Source organism: Apis laboriosa, unplaced genomic scaffold, assembly GCF_014066325.1.
Source record: "Apis laboriosa isolate Shangri-la unplaced genomic scaffold, ASM1406632v1 scaffold34_cov151, whole genome shotgun sequence".
Lineage (NCBI taxonomy): Eukaryota > Metazoa > Arthropoda > Insecta > Hymenoptera > Apidae > Apis > Apis laboriosa.
Window position 1 is genome coordinate 9,341,010 of NW_025222928.1, and position 14,200 is coordinate 9,355,209.

The 14,200-nt window shown below is 24.9% G+C and overlaps 4 protein-coding genes across 5 annotated transcripts; 3 read left to right on the plus strand and 1 right to left on the minus strand.

Moving 5' to 3' along the window:
- The first annotated feature begins 470 nt into the window (after positions 1 to 470).
- LOC122715249 (ataxin-7-like protein 3) lies at positions 471 to 1,838 on the plus strand. The gene is made up of 2 exons (XM_043937283.1): positions 471 to 903; positions 1,054 to 1,838. The coding sequence occupies exons 1-2, from the start codon at positions 687 to 689 to the stop codon at positions 1,824 to 1,826; spliced, it is 990 nt and encodes a 329-aa protein (XP_043793218.1). The 5' UTR covers positions 471 to 686; the 3' UTR covers positions 1,827 to 1,838.
- A 345-nt stretch (positions 1,839 to 2,183) lies between these two features.
- LOC122715251 (replication stress response regulator SDE2) lies at positions 2,184 to 3,192 on the plus strand. Its single transcript, XM_043937287.1, has 2 exons — positions 2,184 to 2,388; positions 2,480 to 3,192. Exons 1-2 carry the CDS (start codon positions 2,284 to 2,286, stop codon positions 3,179 to 3,181), a joined length of 807 nt encoding a protein of 268 aa, XP_043793222.1. The 5' UTR covers positions 2,184 to 2,283; the 3' UTR covers positions 3,182 to 3,192.
- Positions 3,193 to 4,705: 1,513 nt separating this feature from the next.
- LOC122715212 (transmembrane protease serine 9-like) lies at positions 4,706 to 9,742 on the plus strand. The gene is made up of 8 exons (XM_043937197.1): positions 4,706 to 4,887; positions 5,319 to 5,753; positions 5,859 to 6,568; positions 7,527 to 7,668; positions 8,339 to 8,514; positions 8,596 to 8,872; positions 8,957 to 9,228; positions 9,311 to 9,742. The coding sequence occupies exons 1-8, from the start codon at positions 4,827 to 4,829 to the stop codon at positions 9,659 to 9,661; spliced, it is 2,424 nt and encodes an 807-aa protein (XP_043793132.1). The 5' UTR covers positions 4,706 to 4,826; the 3' UTR covers positions 9,662 to 9,742.
- Positions 9,743 to 10,200: 458 nt separating this feature from the next.
- Positions 10,201 to 13,626, minus strand: LOC122715244 (protein FAM161A). 2 transcript variants are annotated; one of them, XM_043937277.1, is made up of 9 exons: positions 13,410 to 13,626; positions 12,567 to 13,123; positions 12,294 to 12,488; positions 12,040 to 12,204; positions 11,694 to 11,915; positions 11,364 to 11,627; positions 11,142 to 11,264; positions 10,864 to 11,008; positions 10,201 to 10,741 (listed from the first exon to the last, which is right to left on the minus strand). In XM_043937277.1, exons 2-9 carry the CDS (start codon positions 13,118 to 13,120, stop codon positions 10,301 to 10,303), a joined length of 2,109 nt encoding a protein of 702 aa, XP_043793212.1. In that variant the 5' UTR covers positions 13,121 to 13,123; positions 13,410 to 13,626; the 3' UTR covers positions 10,201 to 10,300. The 2 variants fall into 2 exon arrangements, with proteins under 2 accessions (XP_043793212.1, XP_043793211.1); XM_043937276.1 differs by having other exon boundaries at positions 12,294 to 12,491.
- Between the last annotated feature and the right edge of the window lie 574 nt (positions 13,627 to 14,200).

Here is a 14,200-nt window from a genome sequence, read left to right on the forward strand (position 1 = left end):
AAAATTATAAAATACACTTTGATCATTAATGTAAAAAGAATAGAGATTACATTTTCCTGTATTACAATTTATTTCTAGGACTTATCTTAACGATTTTGTAAAATATAATATATATGATATAATATAATATAATATACGCAAAATATCATTTAATGACAGTGATAAAATTTAAATTCTACAACAAAATATTTATTTTATTTTTTTATTTGCAATTTTATTTGAAGTTTCTAGTTCCAGTTTTAATCATTAATAATGTAATCTTATTTTGCATCAGTAACATTGATAATTACTAAAAATTAATAATTACTAAAAATATCTTAATATCCTCTCTTACAGGATAAAAAATATATTGAATGTTAAATCTATTTTATACTTCATCTGTGATTATAATTTTACTTAACATCCGTAGATAATATAGATAAATATTCCATTTTCGGTTGTCATATAGCATTAGTAGTATATATGTCAGATATCACTTTGCAATAAGTTTTCATATTCACATGTTAAAAAATAATTTCTTATAAGAATACCTATTAATAATAATAATAATCCGATCGCAGTAAATTAACACGTTTAATTCGATTAGTATATTTCAAACAAAAAATACATACATATGTTAAGTGAAACTGTCATCTCAAAATTGTAAACAGAACGAGATTACAATATATGATTATTCGACACTTAAAATGTCTGTAACTGAAGAAAGAATTCAAGAATTAAATAGACGATTTTTAGAATTTATGAGTAAAAGTGAGAATGTGGAATCAGCAACCAAAGAAATTTATGATGATCTTCTTGATGAGGTATTAATGGGATTTGTTTTCGATGTACATCGAACTACAAAAACTGGTAGTTCTGATGTAGAAGAAGGTATACCTGATGACGAATCGTATGCTATTGTAGGTAAGTGAAATAATAAAAAGATATTAAAAATTTTAATAATTATAATTTCTTAAATCAGGTTATGTTTATTTATTAAATAAAATATTTCTGTTATAAAAATTAATTATTATTTTTACATAATTTTTATTTAATTTAATATTTTTTTTGAAGATTCTCCAGGGTTGGATGTCTTTGGTCAACATCCTGTTAAAAAATCCCAGGAATGTAATTGTCCAAATTGTGATAGAGGAGTTGCAGCCTGTCGTTTTGCAACTCATTTAGAAAAATGTATGGGTATGGGACGAAATAGTTCGCGAATTGCATCAAGACGTATAGCAAATAATTCAAAAGATCTCAGTAATTTCAGTGGTGTTATAAGTGATGATGATGATGATGTTGATTGGAGTTTAAATAATGATAAGCGTAAACGCAGAAAAGACCGTAATGGTATTAAAAGAACAAAGCAACAAAAAAATAGCCAAAGAAATGGTGAAACTATAAATGAACATGTTCATAGTAGTAATGAAAATTCCCCATCAAATTATGAAAATATGTCCTTGGAAGATAAAAGGATTCTATTGACTCAAATTTGTGGAGTAATATCAGAGCATACAAAAAAATTATGTACACGATCTATGCGATGTCCACAACACACAGAAGATCAAAGAAAAGAAATGAGAGCAAATTTAGAATCTGGAAATAACATACAACCTAGTCAAGATAATCTTCATGTTGATGTAGATACTTATGAAGAAGGAGATGGGCAAAACTTAAGAGAAGCATTAGCGCGTTGGGATCGCGAAGAATCAAGTCATTCGAGTCCAGCAGATTCTACATCTACTACATCAACATCTTCAATAAGTAGAAAACGAGAAACAAAATCGAAAGGCAAAGGCAAAGGTTCCAAACGTGATCGTGGATCACCTATTTCACAAGGAGATTAAAATAGTTTGTTTAATTTATTTTTTAATTCTAAGAATTTTCTAACAAGAAAATTTATGTAATAATAATGTTCCTATGCATTGTATAAAGCTTCAAGAATATATTATCCCAAACAAAACATAAATTAAAAAAAAAACTTTTTTAATTTTGTTTTATGTTCAATAGATTTCAAGATACTTGTAATTTAAATACGCATAAAAATTATTGTACATATATTATTATACAGTATATATATATAACCAATGAGTGTTTCGTTGCTTTAATGTTGAGAGGCGCTGCATTCTACAAATATCGGAACGTTAATTCATTTATATATATGATTCATGGTTATATACATGGTTATATACATGGTTATATATATATATGCCGCCATTTTCTATTAAATATTATTTGACGCGAAGTTATCGTATGTGTAAGATTAAAATAATAAATAATTTTAAATTACATTATTAAATAAAGATGTTAAATGTACAAATAAGTACTGCTTCTGGGGTGAAACAAATTCTTACTGTCGAAACTCCATTTAAAATTCAAGAATTATATGATTACATTGAAGGATTAACGGTATGCGATCATTTAACCTAATTATATTTAATATAATTTCTTTAATAAAGAAAAAATTCTTTAATGATAGTTTACATAAAACTTATTGCAGGAAAACTTTTACATTATATATAATGGAAAGCTCATTCATGAAAATGCCATTTGCTATAATGGTTATATTTCTATTGTACCACGATTATTTGGTGGAAAAGGAGGATTTGGTTCTATGTTACGAGCAATTGGTGCACAGATTGAAAAAACTACAAATCGTGAAGCTTGTAGAGATTTAAGTGGACGTAGACTTCGCGATATTAATGAAGAAAAAAGGTTAAAAGCTTGGATCGAAAAACAAGGAAAACGAGAAGAGGAAGCCGCAGAACGTAAAAAGAAAAAATTGGAAAGATTATGTGCTGAACCTAGACATGAATTTAAAGATCAAACCTACGAACGTGAAAGGTCAGTTCTTACAGAAAGAGTTGGAGATGCAGTTGAAGAAGGCTTTAAAGCTTCTACTTCTGGAATAAAAAGAAAATATGATGAAGAATTTAAACCAAATAAAAAGAAAATTTTATTAGATATAGATATTGATTCAGATGAATTAGATAGTTCTGATGAAAGTGATGAAGATGAAAAAATATCTATTGGAATAATTAAAAATGCAGAATTGTTATCAAACGATAGTGGACATTCAAGTGATGAAAATGGACAAATTACAAAAGATAAAAATGAAATAAAAACGGGACATTTAGAAAATTTTGACAATGAAAGTGATAATAAAATTTTAAGTATAGCTGAAGATAAAAAAAATGTTTAAAGAAATTAAAATCTTAATCTTTTAAATGTTATTTTACCAATAAATGCCTTAAAGTATTTATAATATATATATATATATGATATTTCATATTATAATAAAATTATTTAATATTTAATAATTAAAAATAGTCTAATAAAATAATTGCATAATTATAATTTATATGTTATTAAATTAAATATTAATTTTAGAGAGAATAGATAAATTATACTAGTTCATATATTTTAAATGCTACATTGTACAAATTAAATTTAATGTTAAAAACGAATAAATATATAAAATGATTTTGTTGCATTATTTAAAATTTTTTCCAAACTTAAAATATTACATTTTAAATTATTCTCCAGGCAACTAATTCATTAGTAAGTTTTATACCCACTGCAAATAAAGCTACAGATATAACAAATGATTTTAAGAAATTATTTACAAATAATTCCTCATTTTTATATTGAAGTAGCCATTTATAAAGATTTTTTCTATATTCAGAGTTAATTAAATTATTATTTTGATTATATTTATTTTCAATTTGCATATGTATTGTCTGTATCAAAGCACCGAGACAAATATAGTAATAAGTTTTTTTGTGCGGAATATGCTGAAAATAATTATTAAATATATATTGTATATTTACTTATTTAAAAGATATTTAAAAAAAAAAGAAATTAGATAAAAATAAATCTTACATTTTTCCGAATTTTCTTTTGTTTAATAGAGTTGCATAATATAGGTAAAGACGGTTCACAAATATTATGTTTCATAGTCATTTTCAATTTTTATTTTAAAATTTTCATACATTTTATTACATTACGATGTAAAACTCAAAATTATTATAAAACAAAAACCAAAAAGAATATCAAGATGTTCTTTTGTTTAATATAAAATTCTTCGTTAAATGAAAGAAACATAAAATATGTTTCAAATATTATTTAAAACTTATTATTTTTTTTTTTCATTTCTTCATTAATGATAAATATTATTGATATAATAATATTCGTAATACGATTATAAATAAAATATATACAACTATACAAACACAGCAAAATATAATGATTTGTATGTTTCTAAAAATATATTAATTTTCTTCTATCTTTATTATATATCATATATTATTTATATATATTTATTTAAAATATTAAATATGTAATCATTTTTTTGTGCGTATTTAATATTTTTTTAACATTAATATTGTAGAATTTTCCATAATATAAATTGTCTATCTTATAATATAAATTTTTACATTATAAATATATTTATTATACATTTTATATTTTTGAAAATATATAAAATATAGTTTTAATAATTTGATTGAATCAATTTAAAATACGTATAGACAAATATTTCTAATCTTAAAATTTGAAAAAAAATACTAAATATAATATACGAGAAAAGAAGGAAATTAATAAGGAAAATCTCAAGATAATTAATTAAAAAAATTCAATAAAGATGTAAATAGTGGGAGAACCAGTCGACCTTTGTTTCGATAGCTTCATCAACAATCTATTCTTTAGTCGGTATCCTAATGTCGAACATAATGAACGTTATAAAATATATGTGAAATTCATATTGAACTCTCAATAATTAAATAATAAAAGTGAAATTCATTATTTTATCTTTTTTCACAAAATTTTTTTTCACGATAATATCGAAAATGATTAAATTATTTCTTTTAACTATTTTTCAAGCGATGATACTAAGTTATGCAGTCGCTCGTAAGTTATTAACTTTATCTTTTCAATTAATTTTTTAATTATTCAAATAATTTTCTTTTCTTAATTAAAATTATATTTTCGTTAAATAATTTTGTCATTATCATATATTTGAATAAATTTAAAAAAAAAATGATAATGTCAAACTATACAACAATTTGTAACAAGATTATTATAGAATGTATATATTTATAATTAATTGATATATTTCCTTTGAATAGCATGAAATTAAAAAATTATGAAATGCTGTCATTGGAATCTTAATATGTTATATGTAAATATAACGGATTGAATATACAGAATTTATATTGAATTTACATACAGAATTTATTATTAAAAATTTATATTTTTTAAAATCAAAATATATATCTTATATATTTGTTTATAATTAATTATGTTATTTTTTTCATTTTTGCAACTTTCTTTTTTTTTAGAAAATCAAGAACAATCAACTTGTACGTCAATTAATGGCAGAATCGGTAGATGCATCATAATACGTCAGTGTCCAGAATTATTGAACATACTTCAAACACGTCCCCTTAAATCAGAAACTATAGATTTACTAAGGCAATTGCAATGCGGTTTTAATGGTAATAATCCCAAAGTTTGTTGTCCGATTCAAAATACAAATATCGATACAACGTATCGAGACAATAATGAAAATGATATAAAATCGAATCAAAACTCTAAAGAGCAAAACGAGCAAAATACCGATAAAAATATCGACGATGAGAATTTACACTATGATCTTTCCAACAATTCTTTGATTCCAACCGATTGTGGAAGTGATTTGTCTCAAAGAATTATAGGAGGAGAAATTACAGAGCTCGATGAATTCCCTTGGATGGTACTTCTGGAACACGCCAAACGTAAATCTTTTTTTTTTCTCTCTCTAAAAAAATATAAAATATTCATCATTTAAAAAATTTACAATAAAAAGTAATATTAACATTTAAAATCTTAACACTTTTCAGCGAATGGAAAAGTTACAATTTGTGGTGGAGTTCTTATCAGTCGACGTTACGTTTTAACGGCAGCGCATTGCATTAAGGGAAAAGATTTACCAATTACATGGCGTCTAGAAAGCGTTCGTCTAGGCGAATATAACACCGATACAAATCCTGACTGTGTTCAGGACGATGAAAATACCTTAATTTGCGCGGACGAACCTATATCGGTTGGGGTCGAAGAACAAATGGCACACGAAAATTATCGACCACGTTCGAGAGATCAGAAATATGATATCGCACTTCTAAGATTATCCCGCGACGTTACATTCACCAATTACATAAAACCTATTTGTTTACCATCCACTTCTTCTCTTGGACAAAAACTGTTCGTTGCCGGATGGGGAAAGACGGAAAACGGTTCATCATCAAACGTGAAGTTAAAAGTTTCTTTGCCTTTTGTCGATAAACAACAATGTCAATCGACTTACGATAATGTGCAAGTATCGCTCGGTTATGGACAGATTTGTGTCGGGGGACAAAAAGGTAAAGACTCGTGTAGAGGAGATTCGGGCGGGCCTTTAATGACCGTGGAGAGAGAACGGAATGGTAATGGAAGATGGATTGTCGCCGGTGTTGTTTCCTTCGGACCATTGCCTTGCGGTATGTTTGGATGGCCTGGCGTTTATACAAGAACAATTGATTTCGTACCTTGGATACTCAGTAAAATGAGACCTTGATCTTTTGTATTTAAATTTCTTCTAATCTTCCCATTTATTTTCTGTACCTGCTCAAAACAAATGAAAGAATAAATTTTCCCATATTCTTTTTTTCTAATGTTTTATGAATAGTTATGATGATTTATGTATTGATGATTTATTAATGACTTTATCATTTTTATGATTTTTAAAGGTTATCGATTATACAGGTCATAGAAAACATCACGTAAAATACGCGTGATGCAATTATTTTTACGTTATATATGTTTGCAAATAAAAATCTTTCATTATTTAAAATTAATTCATTTTCGAAATTGATTCTGCGGAAATCAATTTCTGAAGAAATTACCCGTTTACAGCGAAATTGACGTAAATCTATGTTTCATGTTGAAATTGGAAATTCCATTAAAAAAATTAAAAAAATTATTTTAATTAAATTTCAATTTATAAGAAAAAAATGACAAGATTTGTTTAGAATTAGAGATAAATATTTTATAAATGTAAAAAATAATATAAAATACGTAAATAGTATATATATAAAATAGTAAGAGAATATTTAGTTTGACGCTTTTCTCGGTTATCGAATAAATTATATATCTTTTATTTTTGCAGTGTTTTAACAACTTGTCTATTTAAAAAAAAATGAATCGGTTTTAAAACAAAACAAGCATCGTTCCGATATAACGAATCATATTAATTGAGAATTTTCCTCGTAACCCCTTCTCTCTCTTCTTTTTTCAATTGAAGGTTAGTAGACTCGCTCGGTAGATCATAGCAGTTAGTTGAGCGAAGACTCTCACACGAGTCTGTACTCTCGAAAGTAACAAGTAAACAATTTTGCAAAACCAGTTTTTCTATTTCATCGTTGATTTAAAAAAAAAAAAATTATATGTAATCTTGTTATTTGAATTATCATAATTTTTCTTCCGACAAAAGAAGTCAATTCAAGATAAAGAAAGAAATTGTAAATTTGTGAATATCCTTAAAGAATACGAAGAATACGATATCGTCTTTCAAAATTATTTCAAGAGAGAGAAAAAAAAACAATAACTTCGAAATCGATATGATTAATCACTTATGTTTAATCATGTTTATAATCTTATGCGGGGTTGGTGCACGTAAGTAAAATTTCGTTAATAATATAACAATAATTTTCTTCGTTTGATTATTAATTATTATCGGATAAAAATTGACCATTAATATTAGAAATTGTCATTGGATTAAAATTTTCTATCTATATGAATAATCCAATGTTATTTTCTTGTTCCTTAATATCGTTCTTATTTATTGTTTTATTTTTATTAGTATTTCTTGCTATTTGTCATATGAGCGGAAGGAATAACAAACTTAATTCAATAAAATCGTGTAACATTATCCGAACAATACAAATTTATCACTAAGAAAATTATTATTTTTCCTTTTTGTCAAGTAAAAAAATAATATCAACAAACAAAGTTATTGCAGAAAGGAAAATAATTGGTATAGCATTGTTGTAAAAAAAAAAAAAAGAAAAAAAAGGAAAAAAAAATTTTGTTCAATTGATGGATATCAATTTTCTAATGTGCGTAGTATATACGTTATAAGTTATTATTTCATTCTTGATTGTGATTAGTATTTTATACAATAACTGAATACGCTTACGAGAGACACTTCTATACTGAATACTAACTATACTGATACGTGACATTTCTCCTTTCGTAGTATCAATAAGAGATCTACTTCGAACTTATTGTTAGTTCGAGATAATCCGAGTAATCCACTTCCGTAAACGAAGGATTCTTTTTATAGAAGATAGATGTACCACACCACAGAAAAAAATTGGTGTTTGCATCGATATACGTGATTGTCAACCACTGGTAAAAATTCTTAAACAAAGACCAGTATCAGTAGAATCTATTAATTATTTGATCAGCTTTCATTGTGGATTCAATGGCAATTATTCAAAAGTATGTTGTGAAGCACAGGTAAACATTTTTTTATAATTATTACATTCAACTTTAATCAGATAGAAGGAAATGTATAACAACAGAATATAATTAACTTAGAATCCAGTAATAGATGAATCAAAGTCATCTGCAATTTCTGAACCTCCGAATGTCACGAATCATCCGAATTTATCATTACTGAATCATGATATATGCGGCCCAATAACGGAGCAAAAAATTTTCGGTGGTAATACAACCGGGATATTTGACTATCCATGGATGGCGTTACTCTTTTACGACACAGGAAATTTAATTCCGGAATTTCGATGCGGGGGATCACTGATTAATAAACGATACGTACTCACTGCTGCTCATTGTGTTACATCGTTACCATCTGGTAAGTGTGACTATAACATGAACTGATTTATTTTTTCTTTAATCCGTAATATAATGTGATATTCGTGTTGATCGAATATTTTAGAACTCAGATTAATCGGAGTACGATTAGGAGAGCATAATTTTAGAACTGAACGCGATTGTGAGAAAGAAGCGGACGAACTTGAAGTTGTTTGTGCTGAGAAATATCAAGATTTCGATATAGAGAAGACTCATTTTCATCCAGAATTTTCACGAGGAAAATTACAGAATGACATTGCTCTGGTACGATTGAACAACGACGCTGATTTTAGACCGCAAAATGTTCGACCGATTTGCATGCCAATCGGATCAGCCGCCATCTTATCTCAAAAAAAAGTAAATATGATAATCAAATATGAACATGTTCTCGAGTTATTTAATTATTTTCATCATAAAATCAATTGATTTTTATGTTTAGGTAACAGTAACAGGTTGGGGTACAACTGAACTTGGATTACGTAGTCAAGAATTGTTACAAGTTCATTTGTCGCTAGTAAATATAGAGAAATGTGCACAAGTATATAAAGAAAGAAAAACACAAATTTGGTATAAACAAATATGCGCAGGTGGGAAAAATGGTATGGATTCTTGTTCGGGAGATAGTGGTGGACCACTTCAAGCCCCAGGAATGTATAATAATAATCTAAAATACATTCAATACGGACTTGTTAGTTTTGGACCCACTAAGTGCGGTCTAGAAGGAGTACCTGCAGTTTATACTAATCTTGTGTATTACATGGATTGGATTTTAAATACTATTAGCGCATAAAAAAAGAATGCTATTAATTTAATTTTTTAATTATGTAATTATTGTTGATATTGTTAATATATTATTTTTTTTAATTGTTAATTATTGTTAATTGTTATTTCAAAGATATCTAAAACATAAATCCAAATATCCTAAAGTTCCTAAAATGAAAAAAGTTGAACATTTTCAGTTATTTTTGACTAATAACAATCATCGCTATCATGAAATATGAATATTCCAGTCTTGAGTCTTCGAAAATTTGAATATATCAATTAATAATATACTAGATTCTTAGAATTAAAAATTTATAGATTCTTAGAAGTAAGGATGTAAGATATTTTAAAGATATTTTGACAATTAATTTAATATTATTAATATTAAAGCTCTTTATTTATAAATTGTTTGCTATAAATATTATATTATGATCATATATGATTTATAAATATATTAATTACTTAATCACATTGTATAATTAATATTTATATATTTTAATTTTGCTAACATTAAAATAAAATCTTATGAATTATATATTTATTTAAACACACACACACACACAAAAAGCTAAAAGCTATTAATATTATTAATTTAAAGTTTTCTGGCTATCTTTTCTCTATCTTTTTACAATAAATTGCGATTAGTAAATGTTAATTAAATAATTATTTATTGAACATTAGTAATTATCTCTGTATTTTGGTTATTATGTATACTCTGTATTAATGTATTTTTATTGCAATCATCATTAGAGATTAAATATTCATTATTGCATAATTTTTTGTTTTCATTTTGATCTTCAATAAGCTCTGCAGTTTCTTTTATTGAAACTTTTAACTGGTTGCGATTAGTTTTCTTTTTTGAAAGTAAAGTTTGAGATTTAATTATCGATTTTTCAGAAATTTGTGATATAGATGTATTTGATGAATTTAAAGATTGATTTGATAAGAGACTACCCGAAGAACTAGTTAGGGATTCAGAATCTGATTTAGAAATATTTTCGTAATTTATATATGAATTCATGATACTCAATTCTTTCTTTTTTCTTCTTTGTTGTAACATTTTTGAATTATTAACATTCTGTTGTGTCTGAGTCAATGATTGATAACTCTATAAAAAAAATATTCTTATATAAACAATAATTTCCTTTGTTTTTATTATTCCTTTGTTATTATTATTGATCTTTATTGTTTTATTTATTTTATAGTTTCAAAGAAATCAATTTTATTCACCTGAGAATGACGTTCGAAAAGAGTTGGTATTTGTGTTACACGATCCAACATCATTTCCATTTGTAATCGATGACGTTCTGCCTGTTCACGTGCTTCATCACGACGAAGCAAAGTTCGAATGTTAAGATCTCTTTCGTGTTCGTGCCTTACAATTGAAAATTTATATATAAATATATATAATCATATATACAATATTAATATTTTTTATTTTTTTATTATTATATAACATACTATTGAAAAAATTTTGCAAGTACGATCTAATTTTTTAAAAATCGCACCTCACTGCAGATCTCAAAGCGCGCCATACTGGATTACGTCCAATCAAAGATTGTTTAATTTTTATAGCTTGTTCTCGATGCTTCTCTTCCATTTTTTCTCTTATTTCACGTTCTAATTTTTCTCTGTAAACATAAATATTTTGTAAATAAAAGAGTGTAAATTTCTTTCATTACAATTTTAAAAATAAACGTTTATTGAAATTTTGTATAATTTTACAATACCGTGACACTTGACATCTTAAAATTGCTGCTAAATTATTTCCTCGTATAGGCAAAAGTGGCATCACAGATTTACATCTTTTTAATGACATTGAATTATTATTTGACATTTGCGAAACATTTTTATTTTCAATATTTTTGTTACAATCTTTAAATGTACTTTGTAAACGTGTGCACGCAGATTTGATTCGTTCTCGTCTCGCCATCGACGGAGGCAAAGATGATGATTTCATTAATTGCGCAGCTCTTAATCGTTTTTGTAATTGTCTGAAAATTGTAACGCATTATACAGTCGATTCATAAAATAATAAATTTATAAATTATTATATTTACCTGTCATATTCATCTTCAAGCATGCGATCATATATTTCTGTACTGAAAAGATTTTTTGGTACTGGTTTAGCTTTAAATTTTGTACTCACATTAACATTTTTACTATAAATTTCTGGGCTAGATCTTGCTAAAAACCTCCAAGCTCGACGATCGCATTCGAGTTTAAAAGGACGTACTTGAGACATTAAATTTAAGGCACTTTCTTCACGAATTATACGACTTCTAAAAGATAAATATTTATAATAATTGTAAATTTATTATTATATACAAATAAAATTATTATATACAATACAAATAAAGATTAAAGTGTGAAAAATATAAACATAAGATATATATAAAAGCAAACCGTTCTTTCTTCTCAGCCAATAATTTATCATAAAGTGGAATTTTTGATGTAAGTGGAATCGATCTTACACGTCGTTTTCTACATACATTTTTTTTATTATTTCTCATATTTTTATATTTTTGTTCTTCTATTTTAATATGTTTCATGTGCTTTTCTGCTTCCTCCCTAAAATATATAATATATTATTATTTTATATCCAATATAAATAAATCAATTAATTTGTTATTAGAAAATAAAAAGATATAATTTATTACCTTAAAGTAAAATTAAATGGCTTAGGTACAGTAGGATGCCATTCTTTTGTAATATTGGCTGGTAAGCTCCTTGTTTCTGCATTATCTATATCACTTTCAATATTATCATTGGTATTTATCTTATTGCATGTACTCCAATTTTTATTATTCAAATATATTTTCTCCTTACATTCAGTTCCATTTTCCTTATCTCTTCTACTACATTTAAAAATGGTAACACAATTGCAGCCATAATTAGATAAAAGAAATTCACTTCTACCTAATCATATATACCTATTTGTTAAGAAATCCTGATCTTCTGACATTTCATTTTCATTAAGTTTACTAGAAAGAAAAAGTAATGGACTGGGACTAGAAGATTCTTCTAAATAACACTTTTTACCATTCAATATTAAATCATTAATATCATTTTTATTTTTGAACTTTAATTTTTGATTAGATACTGAAAATTTAGATTCATTTATATTTTTATGATCAATCAGAGAATTTTGTAAATTTTTTAATAATAATTTTTGTTTCCTTTTTAAATAATCTACTTTTTGTTTAAACTGCTCATTTGATAAATGATGAACTTGACCATAATCTGGTATACTATCCAGAAATTCTAAAAAAATATCCATATCTTCTGTAGAATTTGATATCTTACATTCAGTAACAAAGTGATCATTTTTTATAAAATTCATGTTATATCTATTATAAAAATCATTATCTTCTTTATTCTTTTTAGATTCAAGACGTTCATAAGAAGGAATTGGTTGCCTATTACAAGGATTTACAGGAACTTTCACACAAGAATTATAAAAAGATGTACCTTTATGTTCTGTCATTGCCTATTATAATAAATAAATTTTTATTATTATATATTTTCAATGAAAATCTGAAAATTTAATTTTTTTTTTTTTAAACATTTTGTACAAAAAATATTTCAAGTTTATAATAATTTAAGTTTAATAATAATTATAATTAAGTCGAAGAAAAACTTGTATTTTACATCAATATTTAAGTAAAATATATCAATATATGTTTATAATATGTTATAAGATAAAATAGTTAAAATATTTGTTTGTACAAAATTAAATTATTATATTTTTCGTATAAGCAAATATCAATACTCACCTATAAATTTTACGATGAAATTTACAATATATTAAAAGATAGATATAAAAATCAGAAATAAAAAATAATAATTTGTAATAAAAAATTATTAATTTATTTTTATTATATAAGATTTGTCATATATACATTTTTTAAAACTTAAATTCGATTCTTTATTTTACACTATCCTAATAACTACAAATAAACATCTTTTAGAGAAGATCAATATAACCTTGCTATATTCGTCACCATGGTGAATAAAATAAAGTATTAATATAAGTTTTTTATAATAATTAAAAAATAAAATTAGGAATATAAATTAAATTAAATTAAATTAGGAATATAAATTAGGAATATAAATTTTATAAAAATTAAAAAATATTTAAATAATTTATTTTATTTATAATTCGATTTCAATGAATTTATTTAAATATATTTAAATGTATACATTTAAAATATTTTATAGCATTAAAAACAATTATTATTATGTAAATTTGATTGCAAATATTAAATGAGTTAATTTTAATAAAAAATAAATAAATAAATTTATGTATGTATTACTATAATTATAAAAAAAACTTAAACTTATAGATGTATTTCCATAGAATATTACAAAATTAACAAATACTATTAAATAATCATGAAATACAATTTAGATGAAATGCAAACGACCAATAAGAATTCTTAGAAGTTTGAAAAATATTTATTTACTATTACTATTTACTATTTTTCATAGAGTGTAAATCATATTTATTAATCAGAAATAATTCTATATTTCCGCTACTAAATCGCATAATTAGTAATAGTAATTT

Coding starts and splice junctions, on each gene's coding strand:
- LOC122715249 (XM_043937283.1), top strand. CDS start 687: ATGTCTGTAACTGAAGAAAGAATTCAAGAATTAAATAGACGATTTTTA. Junction 904..1,053: donor CGAATCGTATGCTATTGTAG/GTAAGTGAAATA, acceptor TTTTTTTTGAAG/ATTCTCCAGGGTTGGATGTC.
- LOC122715251 (XM_043937287.1), top strand. CDS start 2,284: ATGTTAAATGTACAAATAAGTACTGCTTCTGGGGTGAAACAAATTCTT. Junction 2,389..2,479: donor ATTACATTGAAGGATTAACG/GTATGCGATCAT, acceptor AACTTATTGCAG/GAAAACTTTTACATTATATA.
- LOC122715212 (XM_043937197.1), top strand. CDS start 4,827: ATGATTAAATTATTTCTTTTAACTATTTTTCAAGCGATGATACTAAGT. Junction 8,515..8,595: donor AAGTATGTTGTGAAGCACAG/GTAAACATTTTT, acceptor TAATTAACTTAG/AATCCAGTAATAGATGAATC. Junction 8,873..8,956: donor TGTTACATCGTTACCATCTG/GTAAGTGTGACT, acceptor CGAATATTTTAG/AACTCAGATTAATCGGAGTA.
- LOC122715244 (XM_043937276.1), bottom strand. CDS start 13,120: ATGACAGAACATAAAGGTACATCTTTTTATAATTCTTGTGTGAAAGTT. Junction 12,492..12,566: donor CAGGATTTCTTAACAAATAG/GTATATATGATT, acceptor TTTTAAATGTAG/TAGAAGAGATAAGGAAAATG. Junction 11,628..11,693: donor CTTGAAGATGAATATGACAG/GTAAATATAATA, acceptor TACAATTTTCAG/ACAATTACAAAAACGATTAA.